This window comes from Stegastes partitus, unplaced genomic scaffold, assembly GCF_000690725.1.
Source record: "Stegastes partitus isolate 25-593 unplaced genomic scaffold, Stegastes_partitus-1.0.2 Scaffold281, whole genome shotgun sequence".
Lineage (NCBI taxonomy): Eukaryota > Metazoa > Chordata > Actinopteri > Pomacentridae > Stegastes > Stegastes partitus.
The window spans coordinates 6,804-28,906 of NW_007578012.1; the positions used below are offsets into that span (position 1 = coordinate 6,804).

Genomic DNA, 22,103 nt, shown 5'->3' on the forward strand with positions numbered 1-22,103 from the left:
GCAGTTTTTCTTTGCAACAGGTTGACTGTGGGGTTGTACATTTTCCACTTACAAATAGCATTGCTTCAGAACAGTAATAATGAGCTAGGTTTTCCCACAGACACCCTCCACAGGACGTACGAGGCAGAGTCCAGCATAAGGCTCTTCCCAGCTGTACCGTCGTGATGCAATAACACTAATTTTCAACGACGTTATCACAGGAGCTGTAAAAACCTTCCTGGCTACTGGAGATCTGAGGCTGTGGAGTAGTTACCTGCTGTTCCCAGTTAGTGACATAATCCAGAACTGGTCAAAGGATGGAATAGCACAAGTGTAACTAACCTTATCGGGTAATCAAAAACACACAGTAAGGGGATCCTGGAAACGATTCATGTGCACAGAATGCAGCCTTTATTACTGTTAGCATGTGTTTCCTCTTATGGCACATCAAAATGTGTATCTTTTACAGGTGTGTTTCATAAAACAGGTGCACAGGTGATGGAAGAGCATTTCCAGAAGTCTCAAATGGTTTCCTGCTCACTGTCTAATGTGCAAAATTACCGTTCTTTGCAACGTGTCATTTCTAAACCTTCATCAGGTAAATGGTTTGGTGCAAAGTGAAGTAATCCCAAGCAAGAAGTAACTTTACAATCAATCAACATTCAATGTGCTATAAGAAGGCATACATGACAAAGCATCATTCTGTCAAATGACAACTGTCAATGACACACAGAAAGTTAGAGTCATAAATATATCCCTAAATTGTTAACATTGAAATGTAATACACTAGGAGGTGCTTCACATCTGCCAAGGAACAACCTGCATTCTCAAAAAGCATAAATTTACAGGGTACATATGTTCATGATCCTGCAATTGCAATGATGACAGCGGAAGGACGTCTGAATATCGGACACCAGGGGCAGACCTACAGCAATTCAAGGACACAATCATTTGGCCTAAAACTGAATCTTTTGAAGTGTTTAAGACTTTAAAAAAATCGTGCCACTTTTTTCTAGAAACCTAGGCCCTGCTGGAGACACCGCTGTTAGAGTTGGAAAAAACACATTCAACGGAGGCACAACTCAGTATGCATGGTTCTACTCTGAATACATGGAGAAATATTGAAATCCAGCTAAACAGGAAAATCGGATAACAACTCCATCATGTAGAGAGATTTGAAATATTCCCTTGATTTGATAGTAGTGATCAAATGTCTGTTGAAGCAAACAGAGACTGAAAAACAAAAGGGGAACCTCAGAAAAGAGGTCGAAGTCTTTCCTTCTGTTGAGAGCTCCATAAAAGACTGATTGGTTGGGATAGACTCCAGCCCCCCCGCGACCCCAGTGAGGATTAAGTGGTGTATAGATAATGGATGGAGGGTTACGGTGTTGCAGCTTCTTCCTATTTGAAATGGCTTCTCCTTCTACCAAACCATTTGTTTGATGGTCAGACAGTGTGCGGATTCCATTTGAAACCTTTGGAAACGTCAAAACATGCCAAAACGGTTTATTCTGGAGACTTACGTGAATTTCGGTCGCTCTTTCATGACACTGATCAGCAATCTTCTCCTCTATGCGGACGAGCTCCTCTGCCAAGTGTGAAGTCTTATTCTGACACAGTTCTGCATGGTCGCTGAGTTGCTGTTCTAAAATGTGACGCCTGCAACACAACAACAGAACAAGACAAATACAACGCGGACCTTTAAACCCACAGAGAGCAATAGCTCGAAAACGTTCATCATGTCTTCTTAGTGATAATATAATGTTGGGCGTGCCGCAGGTGCCGGCTGTCAAAATCTGCCGGCTGACACGTCACCCGCTGTCAGTGTCATCTCTGACGAAGGCGAGCGTTGTCGCCGAAACTGTCAGGCAGTAAGAACCACACTCTACATGTCTGAATAGAGAACCTGAACATTATACCACAGAGAGCAATACAGTAGGAATCATACGCTACCGGTACACTTCCGCTTGCAGAGCCTCCATCATCAGCGAGTGGTTGCTTTGTTGGAGGACTCGGAATTTTTCAAAAAGTGTCAAAAGCTGAGCTTGTTCTTGTACAGCATCCAACCCTGAGGGCTGAGCATGGTCAGGGGTATTGTCGGAGTCAACAGGTCCAGTAGCAGCAGAACAGTGGCCATCAGGCATTAGGCTCAATTGCAACAGTTCTGTGTCAAGGGTCCCAGTTCCCTCGAGGTCAACACCATCGTCTGTCTGGGTTTCATCCGAGTCATTCAGGGCTTCAGCGTTATCAGTGCTGCCAGACTTGCTGAAGATCCGGGACCACATTTGTCTGAGCTTGCACGTCGCTGCAGAATCGGTGACTTGAGAGAAGATTTCCTGCTACCTGTAATGAGATTTTATTGATAAACTGTGTCCAGACCACTGAATAACTTTCTTATTTTAAATTGAAAACTAGGATTACAACTTTAGGCATGCTAAAAGGAAGCTCAGTAAACCGACACAATATATGAAAAGAATAAATATTCAGTTCTCACAGTGAGACCACCACTTCTGTTGGCATAAAGGGAAATATTGGGACGTGCATGAAACAGACCCATCTGTATGCAAATGATTCGAATTTAGTTTTGTAATGGTATTGTCTAAATCGGTAGCAGATTGTGAATATAATCTGAAAAAGAAACACATTTTCTTTGTGCAGTCCACAACAATAACATCGAAGCAGGTAGTCTTCAATATAACCATGTGACTGAGTCAACACTAACAAGCTTCAGCAGAAACTGTAAGGTAGCAGGTGTTTACTGCTGCTGCACATCCGTTGTATTTAAACGTATTATTTTTACTGCTCACTGCATAACTAGCTACAGGTTACACGCCTGTTGAGAAACACAGATTACAATTCAAACTAGACAGTGCAGCAGGATCAGACTCATGTGCATCTTGGTACCTTCTCTGACTTGCTGTTTTCTTATTTGGTTTGGTTTTGATTTGGTTTTTGTTTTGTTGTTGCCTGATCAGAATTTCATGTGAAGACAAAGCAGAACAGGGAGTTATTCAACAATGTCCTTCCATATAAACTCCGGACTAGTTGTCTCCTGCCTGAACCGCTCAGCCTCTCCTGGTGCTGGTCGCTTGGCTGTTCACGGGAGGCTCGTTAATAACAGTTATATACAGACCCAGTCTCTGTGTTTACTCATAAACTGGCCCCAAGTGGGTCAGTTGTGGTTGGAAGAATGCTTCTTTGTCATTTGGATAAAATTACTTAAGCAAACCTGTTAGCATTGCTAGCTAGCTGGATACTCACCTGGCTTTAAGTGAAGTTGTCTTGATTTGATTTTTCCCGGCTTTGAATCTGCCAGGTGTCGATAACAACCCACTCACTGACTGATTTAATGCTAAGCTAGCCACTTTAGTTCATCACTCTTTGGTTTGTGATAATTAAATAAAAACATTTGCTTTGGTTCATTTTGGCGCTTCAAAAAGGAGCAGATTGATTGATTGATCCGCTATCGATTATTTTGGTCTTCAAGCTAAAAAGTTATAAAATGACGCATTAGCACAATACCGAGTTAGAAATGTCATTGTTTAAATGTTCTTTTGCTCATTTATTGTTTTGCCTTGTTTTAATAGAGCATGTCCCCCAGAATTTATGTTTTTAGAGTTTTTGCCTGCTAATTGGGAATCGATTGGGTATGCCTGAGTTAACGTAGGGAACCGCGTTGCTCCTGCTCGTCCATAACAAGACTGGACGTGAAGGAAGTAACACCACTTCCTGTCTTGTGTTCATTATTCCCCTTTTCAGGTAAAACCTCCGCTGAATATTGCAGTCTGTATTTATGTCCTCTGTTGTTTAAGAATGAAGTTAGAAGTAAAATCTTTCTGTTGTAACTGTTACTGTTATAACTTTGAGTAAGCGCTGCTTCAGGTTAGCTGCACCGTAGCTCTCTTGCTAGCTTTTGCAGTTAGTTTATAAAATGATGTATTGTTGGAATATTGTTCTGATATAAGAAATACATTACAAGACTGGACGTGAAGGAAGTAACACCACTTCGTGTCTTGTGTTCATTATTCCCCTTTTCAGGGGTGTAACACCCGCATCATCACAAGAACTGCCTCCATCCACCACATCACCCCTGTCCTCCAACGGCTCCACTGGCTCCCGGTTCCGTTCCGCATTCAGTACAAAATCCTCCTGTTAACCTTCAAGGCAATTCACAACCTGGCCTCCCCCATATCTGTCTAACCTCCTCCATGTTCGCATTCCTTCCCGCTCCCTCAGATCCTCTTCCTCCCTACACCTGTCTGTCCCCTCCGCCCGTCTCACCACCATGGGGAGCATTTAGCCGCTCTGCTCCCCGCCTCTGGACCTCACCACCACCCTCTCTCAGAAACATTGACTCACTCTCATTTCAAATCCCAACTCAAAACTGCTTATTCCCTGCTGTGACAATTGCACTGCCTGATGAATTTTTTTTATTGTTGTATACTGTATTATTGTGTATTTTATTGTTGTTTCTTTTATCTTTTGTAAGGTGTCCTTGAGTGACCAGAAAGGCGCCTTTTAAATAAAATTTATTATTATTATTATGAAATGAAATGGAAAAATACTTTATTTATCCCAGAAGGGAAATTCAATCTTGTAAAAGCTCACTTTTTTTTTTTTTTTATCAATATAACATATATTCTATACAACAACAACAATCATTCAGTCAGATTTGTTTTTTAAGGTGATGGCTGTTGGCAGGAAGGAATTCCTGTATCTCTCCGTTCTACAGCGAAGCTGACACAGCCTCCCACTAAACACACTCTGTTGATTCTTCACTGTGTTGTGGAGAGGGTGAGAAGAATCCTCCATCATCTTCATCATCTTGTGCAGCATTCTTTTTTGAACAATCAGCTCCAGTGGTTCCAGAGTTATCCCCAGCACAGAACCAGCTTTCTTGATCAGCTTGTTTAGCTTCTTTAAGTCTCTGGTTCTGATGCTACTGCCCCAGCAGATGGCTGCAAAGCTGATTGCACTTTCCACAACAGACTTATAGAAGATCTGCAACATCTTGGTGCAGACACTGAATGATCTCAGCTTCCTTAAGAAGTAGAGTCTGCTCTGACCTTTCTTGTAGATGTAGTCAGTGTTGCATTTCCAGTCTAGTCTGTTGTCCAGCTGAACTCTGAAGTATACCATTTAAAACCCAATACTTTCATGGCATAAGTGTGGATTTGTGGTAGTTTTCTTTTTGTCACAGTCCGTGTGACTGTTGGAAATCAGAGTAGCAGAGGGACCCCTGATGGAGGCTACTTACTAAATGGAGCTGGGCCAAGTCAAAGGGTGGAAGCAGAAATGTAGTTTCCAGCACAACCATCTCAAGCTCCATGATGCAAAGAGAACAGATGTGGTCCTAAAAAAAGTGCCTGTACAACTATAACAAAGTCATTTAAATACTATATATGACTAGACCTTCATTCAGGATTGCGTGGCTGTGCTAGCCGGACTCCTATGTTGAGACGTCCGCAACATTCACAGGCTAAAGTCCCATTGACCCTCTTTTATGCTGAAGTATCCCAGATGATTTTGAGGGTTTACTGATCCGTCCCGTTCATGCTTCATCCTGCTGGTTGTAATCATAAAACCTGCAAGAACATTGCAACATACATGTGACCAACAAGTGACCCCAAGAGGAAGCTTTTTGCAATGCGATGTGCATCTTGTGTGGCTTCTTGACATCGGAGTTAAACACAAGTTAGACTGAGACGTTCACCTTTTAAAACAGCAAATTTATTTATCTTTAAAAAATAAAAAAATCAACTAAAAAGTATTACTATTTCATTGTCACTAATAGAAACAGTACGGAAGCACTGAGTCTTTGAGCACTTTAGCCGCTCTTCAAGTATGTTAATTCAGTTCATAGATTATTCTTCTGCAGTGGAAAAGCCACCAGGACAGTAGGATCCAGTTGGCAGGGTCGCAACTCCAAACAATGTTTTTGATAATATTATCCTGGTTGTGGCAGAACCAGTGTTATTGACTTCACACATCCAAAAGTAGTAAGTGAAGAACCCACAAGTATTAGACCCAGTGACAAGTCTGATTCAGGAGCAACGTAGCTGATGTGCAAGCACCCCGTTCTTCAGAGTGTAGTGAGCAGGAAGAGAAGAGTTGGTCACACAAGCTGAAATTTAAAAAGATAAGAGTAAAGAGGAAAGGAAAAGCAGACTGAAAAACCAGAATCACGAGACCAGAAGAGATAAAACGTAGAAAAAAGAAGAGAATGTGGGCAACTAAATCTGCAGAACACTGTCAGCTCATTACAGTTAAAAGAAAATAACAATCCATCGATCAGCTGTATTAAAAATATCAGTGACTTCAAAACAATACCACTTGAATCAGCTCAAAAGTAATAAAACTCTGAATTACAATTTCTACTGTGGAGAAACAACTCAAAAGTTTTCCACGTGTAAACAAATTCACTCAGAAGAGAGAAATCAAGTGTGCAGTTCTCTCAGCCCCTCCTTCAGCTATGCTCCGTTCACCCTTACAGTGTGTGCTTGTGCCACGATTGCACCAGTGATAGAAAGTCAAAATCAAGCATCGAACCTTTTCTGTCCTTATTTAGCTTCATTCTTCTCAAAACACTTTTCAGAAAGTGGTAAAGTGACAAACCTCTGATGCAATCCTCCTGAGTGTTTTGAAAAGCTGCTGAACAATTAGAAAAGGTAGGACTATTGAGATTCAACTTTCTGTATGGGTCAACGACCTCCCTTTACATATTGTCCCTTCATCTTTTAAATATGCGTCTTCAAGCCGGTCATCTGGGGTGCAGAAGAAACCGATGCAGATACTCTGAAATAGCATCCCAGTGCCTCCAGAGGAGGGCGAGGAGGATCACGAGGAGCAGCGTAGAAAGCGTGCGGCTGCGTGTTTTCATTAAGGGGACGACACAGTTAGCCACTGTGGACACAAACACCAGAAGGACTGCCATAACAGCTAGCAGCACATTGATTAGCTTTCCCAGAAGAGTCCGCGCTGTGGCGTTTTCCAAACCCTCCAGCTGCACCACCTGCTGTTGCTGCTGCTGCAGCTCCATCTTGGAGATACGAGTCTGACAAGCCTCCAGCGCCTCCTACAGGTTGGAGACAAAACACTCAGTGAAACACAGTCGTCCTCAGATGTATTCACAGCCTCCCGCTAACGAAGGAAAAAAAACAGCTTCAGTCACTGAAATAAGTTGAAACTGACAAAATTCATAATAAATAAAAATTTAACGAAAATCATGACATTGATTTTGAATTCTGGGTTCAACAAAAATATTTTTTTTAAAAAGCAAAACAAAAAACAAGCAAACCAGCATGACGGGACTCGTAGACTAACATTTAGTTGAACAACCCTTTGAGCTAATCACTGCCATCCAGTGTTTCTGTAACTCTCAGTCACACTTCTGCACCTGTTGACAGGTATTTGGATTTCACTGCTCATCAGCAAAGTGCTCTGATTTGTCCGGGACAGTTTTTTTGTTTTTGCTTTTTTTTTTTTTTATTACTTTCAACCACAATTCAAAAGCAACATCTGATTTCACTAAATTATAATTCAGCAAATTTTATTTATTATTACTTTTTCAATTTCTAGCTATTTGAGTGATTGTTGTGAATATGGCCTTTTGTTTAAAGGAAGCGTGTGAATACATTTGAGGACGATTGTAGCTCTGATAACAAAGCAGAACTGTTGGACACACAACTTATTCATAATAATGCGTCTTAAACTTTTACTGTCGTAGTCTGTCACGTGAAATGAGCTGTCTTCTGTTTCCTCTCTGCAGCTAAATTTGTTTATACGCAAGACACCGTGACATATGCGACGTAAATGTGCAGAGTATTGTGGGTCAGACTGGCCAGAAAAGCAGGCTGACTTGTGTACCGGCAAATCCACCCAGATGTAGTCGGACAACCAGGTGTTTTTGCCATATTACATTTGACATACTACGTATTGGGATGTAAGACAGTTTGTTTTTTTTCTGGCATAAAGTATAGTGCGGTAGATTTTGGGGACGTTTACCTGTATGTCTCTTGCTCTTTCATACGACTGGTAGGCAATTTTTTCCTCCATGCTGGCTAGTTCCTGTTTCAGGTTCAGAATTTCATTCTGGTGCAGTTCTGTCAAGTCATTGAGTTGTTCTTCGAGACGTTCACACCTGCAAAGTAGTGACGACAACATTGTTCAGACAGGCTTCTGTTCGTCAGCTAGTACAGACCTACCACAGTGGAGTGTGTACGCCTGCGCTACCTGTATCGTTCCTCTTGCAGGGCCTCCATGATCACGGTGTAGTCCCGCTGATAGTGGGCTTTTAAACTGTCAAAGGACTCCTCAAGTCGACCTTGGTTTTCACGAAGCTCCTGGATCTCATGGAGTATAGCGTCAAAGCCTGAGGCTTGAGCCTGATCAAGGGTATTACCCCTGGAGCTAGGGGGGCCACCAGGGGCTCCAGGGGTGCTGTTTGCACCTGCAGAACCAGAAGTAGCACTAGAACAGTCATCATCACTGCCGTACTTGGGGCTGGATTGCAACTGCCCTGTCCCGAGGGCCCTCGCTCCCCCAGGGCCAACACCTTCATCTCCTTGGGTTTCATCTAAAGAGTCTTTGAGCGCTGCAATGTTATCAGCACTGCCAAACTTGTTGCGGATGAGGGAAGCGATTTCTCTTGGCTTGGACACCACAGCTCCAGCGGCTGAATGGGTGGCTTGAGAGAAGCTCGAGAGGCCTCCTGTTACCTGTAACAAGCGAGATCATATCAGCACTCAGGATATATTAAGGTGTCACTGCAATAGAAAAAAAAACAAAAAAAACTAAAGCTATGTGCCTTATATAACTCTTATATAACTAAACCAGTAAAAAGGCCATGGTGTGTTATTTAGGTACGTGCTCTTCTGGACAACTTCTGGGTGAGATGAAACTGGATCTGAAATAATATTCTGTTGAGGTACAACAAAATGATAAAGCTTCATGAAACCAATAGCCAGTAGGGCTGGTACACAGAGAAACCACCATGTAAGTTAGTCTTAACCCTGTATTCTGTGTAGCAATGCATAGTTTTCACAAATCAAGTCAATACAGTGGCGTGGATTCTCTATTCATCCGTCACTTTGCAGTCCACTCAGAAGCTGTGATGCTATAACAGGAAACACAACAATTTCTGACTTGAATCACAGTTTTGACCAAAAACTGTGAAGCTGAACCTGAAACAAGACTCCAAACTGCTTTTATAGATGTTCCTCACATCAGACTTTCTAACACATTTGCAGTATCTGTCAGCAGCATCTGTACACATAATCTGACAGGCTGGTACCCATCAGGACTGCACGCACGTGGAGGCTTATCAGAGTTTACTGGATTGTGCTATGAGCAGAAAAACAACACTACAAATCACAGACCTTGGCTCCAACATCTTTCAGCCCCTGGTGCATGTCTCGAAAAACATCTTTGGGCTGGCGTGGGATGCCGTTGTGCTCCACTTCACGGAGCTTCCGGTGGTAGTGCTCCAGCTTCCTCTGCAGTTGCTGGATGGTCTGAGCCGACTTTTGGTTCTTCTTCTCAAACACCTGTTTGATGCGAGCGCTCTGCTGTTTGTCAGCATTGTTAGCGAGCTTCAGGTATTCGGCCACGTTGTCATCACGCGCAGTTTGTTCTATCTTGATTTGTTCGGTGAGCTTGAGGATCTTTTGTTGCAGCTGTGCAATGGCCTGCTTAGTACGCTGGGGGTCCGGGGTGCTGTCGACCACATCATAGCCGTCTGCACCGTAGGGGAGGGCGTTGGGCGACACGGCAGGGCCCGATCCGTCGTAGCGATCCAGCTATTCACAGGAAGGAAACGGAAATATGCAAAGAGATGGTTCAAATCAATTACAGTTTATAAAAAGATTAACATCACTGTCAGTTCAACCTAACTATGCCTTTTTGTGCAAACAATTGAGGATGTAACTGCCAATCTAAGCTAACCGTAGTAATGGTGTGTCAGGATCCAATGCCAACACCGTTTTAAAAGTCTATTTGAAATGCCGTCTAGAGGCTCATTGGGTTCGGTCCAGTGCAGTGCTTTGTCAAAATCTAAAACTTGCTCAACATAACTGGTGAATGTAAACACTAGTGATGGGTCCGGCGACACCGATGCGTCGGCGCATGTGTCGAGCTCATGGAGCGAAACCCCGTGTCGGCGCGCGTATCGCTTGAAGAAAGTCACGTGACCGATACAGCTGCTGTTTCACCAAACTGTGTTTATAAGGAAGCACATCGGTCAACGGGATGCAGCTCTGCCAAAAGAATCATAGATGCTATTATAGAGCCTGAAAGAAAAAGAGGTTCCCACCGTGCGAGACCATTTTGATCTTATATCAGCCAATAAGGTATTTGTTTTTATTTCCTTGTTGTTTAATCCTGTTCCTGGAGAACTTGCATAAAAAAAAAAACATAATTGCCTTAATGACCAGACATTGGAACAATTGATTTTTTGAATAAAAATTTAGATACAAAAAAAAAAAAATCCCCTCCTTGTGTTTTTTAAAGATATCACATATATTTTAAACTAAATTAAGATATAATACAATATAAAATACAATAACTTCAAATATACTATTTTACACTAGGTTAATATATCAGTACGTCAGTCGAGCCTGCCAACTAGGTTGCCTGTTAGGACTCTTAAGATCCGGCAGGTGTCAGTATTGAGCATCCCAGTGACACAGTACCAACACAGTGTCAATACAGTTTGGGTCATGTGCCACAAGACTTCCTGAGGCCTCATCTACCCATCACTAGTTAACACATATCAGCCCTGTTTGCCTAATCTTGCAGGTTTTTTTTTGGCTGACGTCGAGGCCTGATGGAGACGCTCCTCTGAGCCAGGACAGTACGCTTCATTCAGGAGATGGGATGTTGTTAAAGAGTGTCGTAGGAACGTGCCACTACTTTGACGGTTACTTGTACTGCATGTTGTGGCAAAATACATAAACATACTGTTCCTTTACATAAAATTCAGACGTGTGTTCTTGGTGGATGTTCATTGGTCATTATGACGCTGAAGAGCTCCAGCACTGAACTACGCAAAGAGAATGTTTTCTGACAGTTTAACCTGCAAAATAATGATTACACCGACAAATAAACACAGATGTGTCATCTGCAAGCCAAAGCATTGAATTTTAAGTTAGATTCATCACCTGAATCCTGCAAAGCATTGATAATAATAACTTAAATATAGCTGTATGTTTCAATAAATGACTGGCACTAATGGAGGGTGTAAATAAGTGGAACATATTTGGCTTAATCGTGCAGACAACATTGATCCGAGAAGACATCGCTGTAATTACACATTCAGAACAGCAGATGGCAGCAGGAAGACCAAAGTTCTCTCTTGACCATGATGACTGCACAGCTCCAGCTCCTCAAGATATAAGTGGAGGGATAACTAGAAAAAAACATAGGTCTCAAAAAATATTTCAAGATAGCTGAAGATGTAGTTATAATAAGAGACTTTAATTTTAGGAGATAGCTTTGCGACCATCATCGCAGCCCTTGGGCTCCCCCTCAGAAAACAACTGGAGAAGTAAATCTAAAATCTCGGTAATTCACATAAAATATTTGAACATAAGAACACAAGACTACCAGCTGCTACTGAACATGACGGCCGCTGAGTTGTTCCTACTCGTGATGAGACAGTACAGTATGTGTGAGTCAACGAAACGATCTGAGCCACATAGACAGCACAAGGTTACGTTATCTGATGATATAGAAAAACAGGAAAATGTCATTAACATTCCAGCTGTTTAGATGTGCTCTGACACCAACTGCAGTATCGGATTTTGTCTTGCTGTAAACAGTACGGCTGTATCAAAGGACAGACACATAAAGAGCTGGCAAACATCTCCAATCTAGTGTTTCACTTTTGTTTCTGGTTTATGATGACTTACAGCAACGTTAATGCCACTCAGATTTCGTTCTCCTACATGATTTTATATCAGTGCCAACAATAACTTACCCTCATGTTGCTTTGTACTAGAACAAAAGATTAATTTTAATGTCCATTCCTAATTTCATAGCAGAGGTGCCTCTGAATACATTTCTTTTCCCATTAGAGTAATGTTTGGTTATAGATCACCAATAAATTAATTGATCCACACATTTTAATTCATAAACTTTTATCTTGAACTTTGTTTTTGTATTTTATCTTGTGTTGTTTTTACCCACCTGCCTGTATTTTTGCTTCGTCTACTTTTGTATTAGTTGCTTTTATTGTTCTTTTATCCAGTAAAGCAGTATACAAATAAAATGTATTATTATTATTATTATTATCATAAACTCCAGCATCAACCTAGCAGTAATACAAACAAGTGCACAAACAGGTTAACCAGCAAAAATTAGTTGTTTATTTTTAGTATGCGTTAGGGTATGAATACATTTGAGGACGACTGCATTGAATTGAATCTGCAGCTGGGTGGCCACGACATTACAAGTAACGCGCCGAAAGGTCGCACAAGATGAGGATGAGGGTGCCATGTTTCCAACCTGTGTGCGACATCTGTTGATAAACTTAATTCCAGCTTCCACTGAGTAGCAGGATCGGTGGCACGGCCCATAAAGATTTGTCATTCCAGAGATTCTCCTGTCATATTGTGGGTGTCTAGTTTTTTATGATTTCACAGAAACACCTAAAGGGTATTGATTCCAGAGTCCTATGAACAGTGTCAAAAAACAAAGTGTCGCACAAGTTTGTTTAGCCCTGCGAGCCCTCTCTGACCTGAAGTACACTCAGAGACAGCAAAAGCTAAATTTAGAACGGCTTAAAGCACATAGTGACCAACCACTCAAAGGCAATCTCTGACCTCCCACCGCCGACAGCTCATCTCCCCATTCAGTGGTTCATCCAGGCACATCTAAGCCACTAATGGCCTTTTAACACGTTTGCCCAATTCACTTGGTTTTGATGTTCTTGCACCCATATTAGTGCATGAGTCACTTTTTTTTTTTTTAACAACCCTAACCCTTTTTGTTAGAGCTAAAAAGCCACAAAAAAAAAAGACACTTGCTTCCTCCTGAGTACACGGTGTCTGTTAGTATTAAGAGTTTTAATCTGAATGTTTTATGTCCTAAAGCCAACTTCTCTGTAAATACAAAATGTTCAGATTACATTCAGGAAACTAGTGCCATATCTTCTTTGTGAGTTGTACTGTGCTTGTACGAGGACATATAAACAAGCCTGTGAAAGGCATTTCAGCTGCATGAAAATGATTAAACATCCCTGTACTTTAATCATGAAGAAAAGGAAGAATAGTCGCAAGTAGTTGAAGAAAAACGCACAACGAAGACACGTTACAAAAATACTAGTATTGCCCTTAAATTATCTCACAAAGCAAAAGTAAAATTATGAATTAACTGTATTTTGATTTTTTTTTTTTAACCTCTGCATCTCCAGGACTTCAACGCATGCAAATTCTTGTACATGGTTAAAGGAGAGTGTGAATTGTCTCACTGCGATCGATGTTCTGCTGATTACCTGTAGGTGGCATCTTTAGCCCTGTTTTCCGCTTTTGTATGTTTTACAGTATTAAAAAAAAAAAACATGCATCTTGCAAAGGGACACGCGAGCAGCTCTGAACCACTGTAATTACTTGTGCAACCTGCCGCAAACTGCCACTGCTGTGTTGTACCTCTAAGGCTGAAACGTACGCTGCAGAGAATGTACTCTTGCGTGACAGCGGTTGACTTCACACACTGGACTCCCCCCGAGAGGACCGAGACACTCACCTTGTCGGGCTCCTCGGTGGAGTGGTAACCAGACGCCAGCAGCATGTCCGCTAAGGCGGGACTACTGGGCGTGTCGGTGGTCGAGGAGGAGCGCGGGCGTCCAGCCTGCAGCAAGGCCTCGTGGGTGCTGCGCCTGTGGATCTGTGGGCTACCTTTCTGGGGAGGATCCCCAGGGCCCCCTGCCTTACTGCGGCGGCTCTGCAGGCTGGTGCCTCGCTTCATCATTGGTGGAGCGCCTCGGATCTGCTGTAGAACACGGCTCAGAGCTGCAGGAGGGGCGGAAGCGGCAGGGTTGTCAGAATCCACAGGGAGGGCCAAGGAGGCAGGAGCGTCCCCTACTTCTGACCCTACATCAGTGGGTTCGGAGGGAGGGGCACCTGTGCAGGACGAGGCGGAGTCATGTGGGGAAACGGAGGAGCGTCGGCGCTGTGGCTGGAAGAACTGCTTCAGGCCATGGCCCAACGCTCCCATGTTCTCCAGGGCATTATGGGTGATTTTGGACAAGCCGTGCTCTGACTCCGACGCCCTCCTGCCGACCTCCGGCTCTGCTCGGCCTCCTGTGTCTGGCTCCTCTGGACTCTGCTCACTACTACCCTGATCCATCAGAGACCTCCAGTTTCACAGTGGGGTTCTACTTGGGGGTGCAGGAGACTAGCTACGCCCCCTCTGAGAGGCTGGTTGAAAGCCGGGAAGCAGAGGGGATGGCGCTCAGTTGGGCCTTTTGAGTGGGCATGCATCTGTGGCTTGGCTCAATGTCATGCTTGTCTACCACAAAAGGAAAATAAAATGCATTATGACATGCAGCAGTGAGAGACGAACATAATAAGCAGCAGAATATAAAACAACAGTACGCAACACAAACTGGCTTGACACAGACGTGACTTCTTTTTTGCAGTTTAAGGTTTTGTAATCAAACAGTATGGACATGTCAGACTGTGCCAACCCAGTAACGCAAAAACACAAAGTCTACAAAATAAACGTACTTTTGAGAACATTTTCTGAAATGCTAGAAGCTGTTTTAGCTGCGCGTGAAATCACTTTCCATTGTGTATTCCTGCTCAACGATGCAAAAGCAAGTAAATATTAACATTTCAGAAAGCGTTCATTGTAGAAATTAATGACCAACATAACTGAGAAGGCTTGCATGACACTAACAAAGAAACCACAAAGTGTGAAGAATCTAAATGAAACTCTAGATGGACGGTGTTTAATTCTCAACTGAATAGCGTGTCCCGTGATCCACAGCGGCCTCCCCTTTGCATCTCATTTTATACCAAGGCTAAATCCTGTAATATAAAGGACCATTCCACATCTCTGCTTCTCAAATGTCAGCCTACACTGCTAACAGTTCTTTGGTTCATCAACATGTAAAGAGACAGTGAGATAGAGTGTGACGGAGAGCTTACCATCAGCCCAGCCTCTCCTCTTCTGGCTCACAACTCAGGGTTGGCTAAGTGAAGCAGAAACACACACAGAAACACATATAATATTCTTCCTACAACAGAAAAAGTTCACAAATATCCACATAAAAAAAAAAAAAAAAGAAACAGACGTGAACACAAACCTCCAACTTACAGCGACTGGTAATGGATATTAAAACGAGTGCAGGACCAAATGACTTAAAAGCTTCCAACATGCTGACAACGAGAAACTGACAACGACCTAATGGACCTGAAGTTAAAACCTTAAGATCCACTGCTTGAAGAGTCTTGTTATGTTAGAGTGGAGTGGTAACTGCTGCACATCCAGCAGACGTGATGTTCACAGGAAACGACTTGAAAACATCAACATGACATCAGCTTCTAGACTCACTTTCCAAAACAGAAACAAAACATGAAACCGTGACATGAACGCAGCTCCGACTGCTTTAAGGAGCTGTCACTGCACAACTCAGCTGAAGCACAGACAACGGGGGAGGGGGTGGGGATGCTGGCCTGAGAGAGAGATCCTTCCTGTCCTGCTTTGCTTCAACGAGCCAGCAAATGTGCATCCTTTAATACAAATACTGGAAATCAGCTTTAGGATGACGTTTCTACAATATTCCTGGTCATTTGTCCTTAAAACAGCAAACCCAAATGCCTGAATCAGTGCTAGAAATGCTTCTGTACTTCCATTTACTTGCTCATAAATGTGTTCAGAGATTAACTTTTGCAAAAAAATTCACACTAACAAAAGTGACGACGTATTCAGGAAGCTCAGCGCCCAGGCCATGAATTTCTTTTGTCTTTGAAACACTTATGAAAAGCAGTGGATCAAGAACTGGATTATCTGGATGTGCTCTAAATTACATTCTCACTTACTGCATTAAATCTCAACTGCATCTCTTTCTAATCATGAAAAACGATGGACCTTCGCAGTGCATCATCAATCAGCTCTGCGTTTTCACTGAGACAACACCACAACGTATTTTTCAGCAGTACGTTTTTTTTTTTTCCTGACGCACCCTGGATCACCCACACAGGCTGTTTTGCAAGACACAGTGTGCTGCAAGTTTCACTGAACCCTAAAGAAAATATCTAAAGCTTAAAGTGACAGCACCGGCGATGTACTACGTGCGTTACTTTGCAGACAAACAGAAAAAGGATCCCATGAGTCAGCACAGCGACAAAGTATCATTTAACAAGCCAGCACAGCGATCTAGCACAAAAAACCTTATGAAATGCTCCACGAGTGATACTCTGAGTCATTACGTGCTGGTCCTGCTGTTAGATCTGCAGTGTCAGATAAAAGAGAACTTCGTGAAAGGGTAGGTGGAAGTGAATAGTTCGATAACAAGTAGCCTCCACCAAGTCTTGCAGAGCAACATGCTCAAAGGTTGATTCACGTGTAAACGGTGTCACGGTTCACTCCCTGCTGCTGAACATTTCACTCAAAGCAAATGAGAGCAAGAATAAATCCCTGTGTAAAAGGTAATACTGTAAGTCTCAACAAAGCAAGTAGAGCAAACTGTAATTAAGTTATGTTATGAGGTTCATGTTAAAACACTTATCTGATCAAAAAGCAGGTTGTTTTTATGGCGGTGCCTCTAAAGTTCACATCGATTTCCATTTATAGCCTATAAAACCATCTACCCAACCGACTGAACAGCAGCTGTTTGACCACATATTGTCATCCTGAGTCACTAATGACAGAGTCCTGCTGCAATAAGCCTTTAAAGCTCGACAACAAAGCCAAGACAAAGCAACAAACATCCCACACAGATGTGAAACAATATCCTACATCTACGATGAAAATACAGTGGCATCTGACTCCTCCAGGCTGAGGGCAAAGTGTTCTCTGTGAACTGGGTCAGCCAACATTCGCCTATCACTCTCTGAACATGTACTGCTCCAAGGTCACACCATCTACATGGAGAGCTGTGCATGTCTAGGAGCATTTTACTTCTGCAAAACGGCAGTGAGTCTGGTTTTGCTCTGGAAGCGGCGCATCTTCCACACTCATTGTTTTCAGTATTCCTACACCTGCACCGACTTGTTCTTTTTATTTGAGCTGATTACTGAAAACTAGATTTAATGGGGTCTTATCTCATTGATTTAACCATTAACTGAGATTAAAATCTCCTTTTCAAGACCTGACAAAGGGGGGGAGCAGAAAAGACAATAGCAGACACAAAACAAGTAACAGACAAAGACGACTGTCACAAACCATGAGAATATATATAATGCACAGCTAAAATGTGATATATAAATATCTACATTGTTAACTTGAAATAAATGTGAAGAAGAAAAAAAAACAATTAGATTACAAAAACATGAAAAATAGTCAAATTATCTGAAAGAACTGCAAATTGAAAAGCAAAAACACTGGCCAACAGTTGTTAACATAACATAGCACAAACCTGATTATTTCATAGGAACAGGCGAGAGAAAATCAGATTAGACTGACACGCCTCTTTCACAGTCATAGACTACACTAAATATAGTAATAACATTAACAGTATTATTCAGTTAAAATGTGCAAAAAAAAATTACAGTTTGATGAAAGGACGTGCAACAGAGCAAGGTCGTAACTGCAGACAAACATACCTTCAGATGTGGTCATCAGCAGTAGATCTGTGTCTCTAATAACACAGAGAAAGGCTTAATAATCCAGGCAAATCTCCAGCACTGCTTCCTCTGGGTAATTTTTCCAAATTAAATCTGATGGAATAGCTGTCAAACCTTAGTCAGCTGTTCCCGTGGACATTTAGAAAAATCACATGCTGCAAAGCAAAACGAAAAAACAAGAATGAGAAACTGGAATTGGACATTTCTTTTTTTTGTGTGTGGACATAAAATTGTGTTATTTCTAAAGTGTTTTCAAAAAGCAGCAGAGAAACTAAAACAGGGTGGGTTGGCAAACAGAGCCTACGCTATCACTCCCTGCGGAGGGTTTTACGAGGTATTCTGTCGAGGTTTGTTAGTGTAGAGAAACGTTTGTGGACCCCGAGCAGATTAGACGAGTGAAAACTTTCACTCCATGCACAGAAGCACTGATTGTTAACAGTAAGTTTATACAGCAGTAATACATTGATGTGTTTTTCAGGTAACTGTGGTGAAAGGAATCATTGAATGAGGGCTGCGTGAGTGACAATCCCATAGGGTACCCGAGATGTGATGTTAGCTAAAGAAGCATCTATGTCCCCACCTGGGTTTGATTACAACATGAGATTTTTTTCACAGCGCAGTGTCAGAATAAATCCACATGTAAGGACGCTATGGATGCACGATATATCAGCGACCACATCGGTATCGGTCCAATGAACAAATTTAGCCAATGTAAAAGCCCGATGATTGTCTGACGTTAGCACCTTCATCTCTACAATTGATACTGCTGCTATTTCACAGATGTTAAATGGTCCTGGACTTAAATATGTTAAAATCCATCCATTTTCTATACACCGCTTAATCCTCACTAGGGTCGCGGGGGGCTGGAGCCTATCCCAGCCGACTTAAGGCGAAGGCAGGGGACACCCTGGACAGGTCGCCAGTCCATCACAGGGCTACACTTAGAGACAGACAACATTCACGCCTACGGACAATTTAGAATCACCAATTAACCTCAACATGTTTTTGGACTTTGTGGGAGGAAGCCGGAGAACCCGGAGAGAACCCACGCTGCACGGGGAGAACATGGAGACTCCACGCAGAAAGATTCCGGTGCCCCCACCGGGACGCGAACCGGCAACCTTCTTGCTGCGAGGCAACAGTGCTACCAACTGCACCACCTTGCAGCCCAATATGTTAAAATATGTTTTAATTTTGTTATGTAATAAAGAAGACTATGTGGTCTAATTTGGGCTTCTTTTGGATAGTTGTCACATTCTCACAGTGCTTACCATGATTCAGTGTGAACAAAAAATTGAATATCGACATCGGTAATATCGGTTATCGGCGATATCAGAAATCCTAATATCGGTATTGGTCAGAAATGTTAATATCGTGCATCACTGTGAGAGATGGCATTTGAGCCCAACAACATCTGAAGTGAGCAAAGGGGCACAAAAACAAACTGCCCAGTACAGTCATGTGTCCCCCAAGAAGCTCATAAAAGTCTGTGTGCTTCATAACTTCGATGAGAAAAAGGAAGACACGCGGTTCCACTTTGCACAGCTCAGGCCTCCGAGGACTTTTAGCTAAATTAACTGAGCAGTGTTAATTAACAGCGCAGAATAGGCCCCTGGGAATATCTGCAGGCCATGAACCACTCGCCTGTCTCATGGAGGCAAGAGCGGATATAAAACAAATGAATGTGACACCGGAACAACAGGGCCGGTACACACGGCGGAGCTCGGTGCTGTGTGTTCATGTCAACATCGCTCTCTGCAGGAATCAGCGGCTACAGTCGATGAGATCATCACCAGCCATTCAGTGACAACATCCAGCAGCGAAACAATAAACTTTGCTTTAGATTTGATTATAACGCGAAACAAAGGCTGTGGATAAAAGCCCCCGTCCATCACAGAGCTTACTGTCAGCACACAGCCCGCGTTAGTTAATTACATTAGTCAGTAGGTTACAGGTGCATTCGGTGTCATTACATGTAGGGTAACTGTAGTAACGCCCATGCTTAAAAATTAAAAAGGAGAGATGGTGCGATAAAGTAAATTATGTAGACGCACAGTGGCCTGTATTTATGAGTGCAATTATTAAGTTAGTGCAAACAGTCCGGGCTCAAAGGTTTTAATGGTAGCTGGAGATAAGAAGAGGATGAAACTAGCAGCTCGCTAGCTAACGGTCGGAGGCCGGGCCTTTAAAAAACACACAACTGCAACACACAACTGCTGAAAACATCAATGTAGTCTGTCTTTATATCACAAAGAAGTACTAACCGCGCTGGTAGCTACAGCCAGAAAGCATCGTTGGCCCCGTTTTGACGGCTTGCCTGCTCCTCTAGCAGCTAGCACTGTGAGCTAACGTGGTGCGCCGGAGGGCGTTTATTTCACTTTACAGTGCACACCGGTGCTGCTGTGCGGGGCGAGGTCATAGCTTTAGGTTCTGAACGCTTAACATTTAGCACAACAGCACATGTTGCCAAGTCTAATAGCTGCCTTCAGCACTTCAGACTATAGTGTTAAGTGTGCAGTTCGAGTAAACAACCCCAGGTGATGTGAGTTTACCTTCGAAAGGTTTCAAAAACGTAAAGCAGTAGTAGGAGCTGGCTTTCTATGGCTACACAGCCAAACGACACAACACTGCAGGCAAAACTAACACCAACTGCAGAGATGTTTTAACACTTTTGGATTCCTCTGCTGTGCTCAATGACCTGCCTCAGTTTAATACACAAACTATGTGTGCAGTTAGGACAGGCAGCAGAAGACAGACCAAATAAGAGAAATGAGCTCTCATCACTGCTGTCCCTGCAGCCTGCTCATGTGCTTCTACACTCACTGGCCAACCCCATTCATGATCTGATTTGAATGCATAAATCAGATCATGAAATGCGATACACGTGTATGAGGAGCTCTGCAGCAGTGCCAGACAGACATCAGTGGTTCATATTGGCCTGTCACACATAATGTGTTGCTCGATGTGAGCCTTCATCAGGGACGTCTTTTACACAACATAGTGCAAAAACAATAAAACATGTAGACAGTACCATCACATAGTTTGTCCAGCAAAGAAGCTCTCAGGTGTCTGCAGCACATGCAGCAGAGCATGTGTCACAGATGAGCAGACTCTGGGGTGGAGTCCGACAGTGTCTGATGGAGCAATATCAGAATTATTTAACCCCCTAAAAACAATATCAGCCCCAAAAGTCCAGCACTGATGGGAGTATATTACAACAACACATGCTGGTATGAGTTCCTGCTTTACCTGCTTTAATTAATTCAACAGATCTAAACAGTTAAGCATTGGTTTCACTTGTTCTATAACAACAACACCATTAACTGTCATTATTAAAGGCTTCGTTACAGTTCAGTGACACAATAATTTGCTCTGCACATAAGATCCGATTGTGAAACCCACATACTGACAACAGTCTATTGAGTCATATATATATATTGGGTAATGCATCGGAAATATGTTGTCATCACAAACTCTACTGAAACATGAAATTTAACAATGAGCAAAGACCAAATATCAGCTGTGTAGGTTTCCAGAGAAGCAGCAGAATCATGACAAGCCGGTCCTCGCAGGTGTGAAAAGCTCAAACACACAGTTCAGACTGGAGGTATTGGGTGGCCATCTGTCACACACACTCCCACCAGGCTTCCTTAATCACACCTTGGACTCTTGTATTTCATGGTGGCGTGTTCTGCTCTTACACAGGGGCTTTGCAGCACACACACAGCAGAGCTTAGATCGAGGACAAATGACCGTGAATGCAACATTAAGGCATTTAATTTTAAATATCCTGCTCTGACAGCAACACACACATGATTGAGTCAGGCCTGGGTGTTGTCCACAAACTTTAAAGCCTCACGAGTTACACCATACAGCAAGTATTAATACGCTTTCCGTAATCGCTCACAAGTAAACATACTTAACATCGCCCATCCTGTGTATCCTGGCCGGTAAATCAGGCGCTTACTCGCCGCCTGGCCACTCAGCCTGTCTGTCAGTTAGCAGTGCGGCTAGGCTCTTAGCTAAAAAACACCGCTCCAGCTTCAGCCGCGGTTAGCGACACGCAAACCGGCCACGACAACCGCACACGCAGCGTCAACCGGCCTCGGCCCCTCCGCACGTCGCACAACAGCCCACGGAAACACGTTTCATTCATAAACCGGCTCGCAAAATGTGTGTTTTGCTGGCTTCAACTTACATGGGCGCTGAGAGGATTGTGTTGATGACCGTTCATTTCTCCCGATGGTGGACACTCCCACGGTGACGTCAAATAGCGTGCTCTACGTCAGAACAGCTGAGCGGCAGGCAGGATCCACGGAGGAGGAGGAGACCCACCCT

General features: G+C 43.0%; 1 protein-coding gene across 2 annotated transcripts; it reads right to left on the reverse strand.

Moving 5' to 3' along the window:
• Nucleotides 1-5,690: 5,690 nt before the first annotated feature.
• tmcc1b (transmembrane and coiled-coil domain family 1b) lies at nt 5,691-22,017 on the reverse strand. Of its 2 annotated transcripts, XM_008282657.1 has the most exons (8): nt 21,964-22,017; nt 17,745-17,920; nt 15,126-15,169; nt 13,720-14,484; nt 9,357-9,776; nt 8,212-8,696; nt 7,984-8,119; nt 5,691-7,054 (listed from the first exon to the last, which is right to left on the reverse strand). In XM_008282657.1, the coding sequence occupies exons 4-8, from the start codon at nt 14,320-14,322 to the stop codon at nt 6,740-6,742; spliced, it is 1,959 nt and encodes a 652-aa protein (XP_008280879.1). In that variant the 5' UTR covers nt 14,323-14,484; nt 15,126-15,169; nt 17,745-17,920; nt 21,964-22,017; the 3' UTR covers nt 5,691-6,739. The 2 variants fall into 2 exon arrangements, with proteins under 2 accessions (XP_008280879.1, XP_008280880.1); XM_008282658.1 differs by lacking the exons at nt 17,745-17,920; nt 21,964-22,017 and adding an exon at nt 15,295-15,621.
• Between the last annotated feature and the right edge of the window lie 86 nt (nt 22,018-22,103).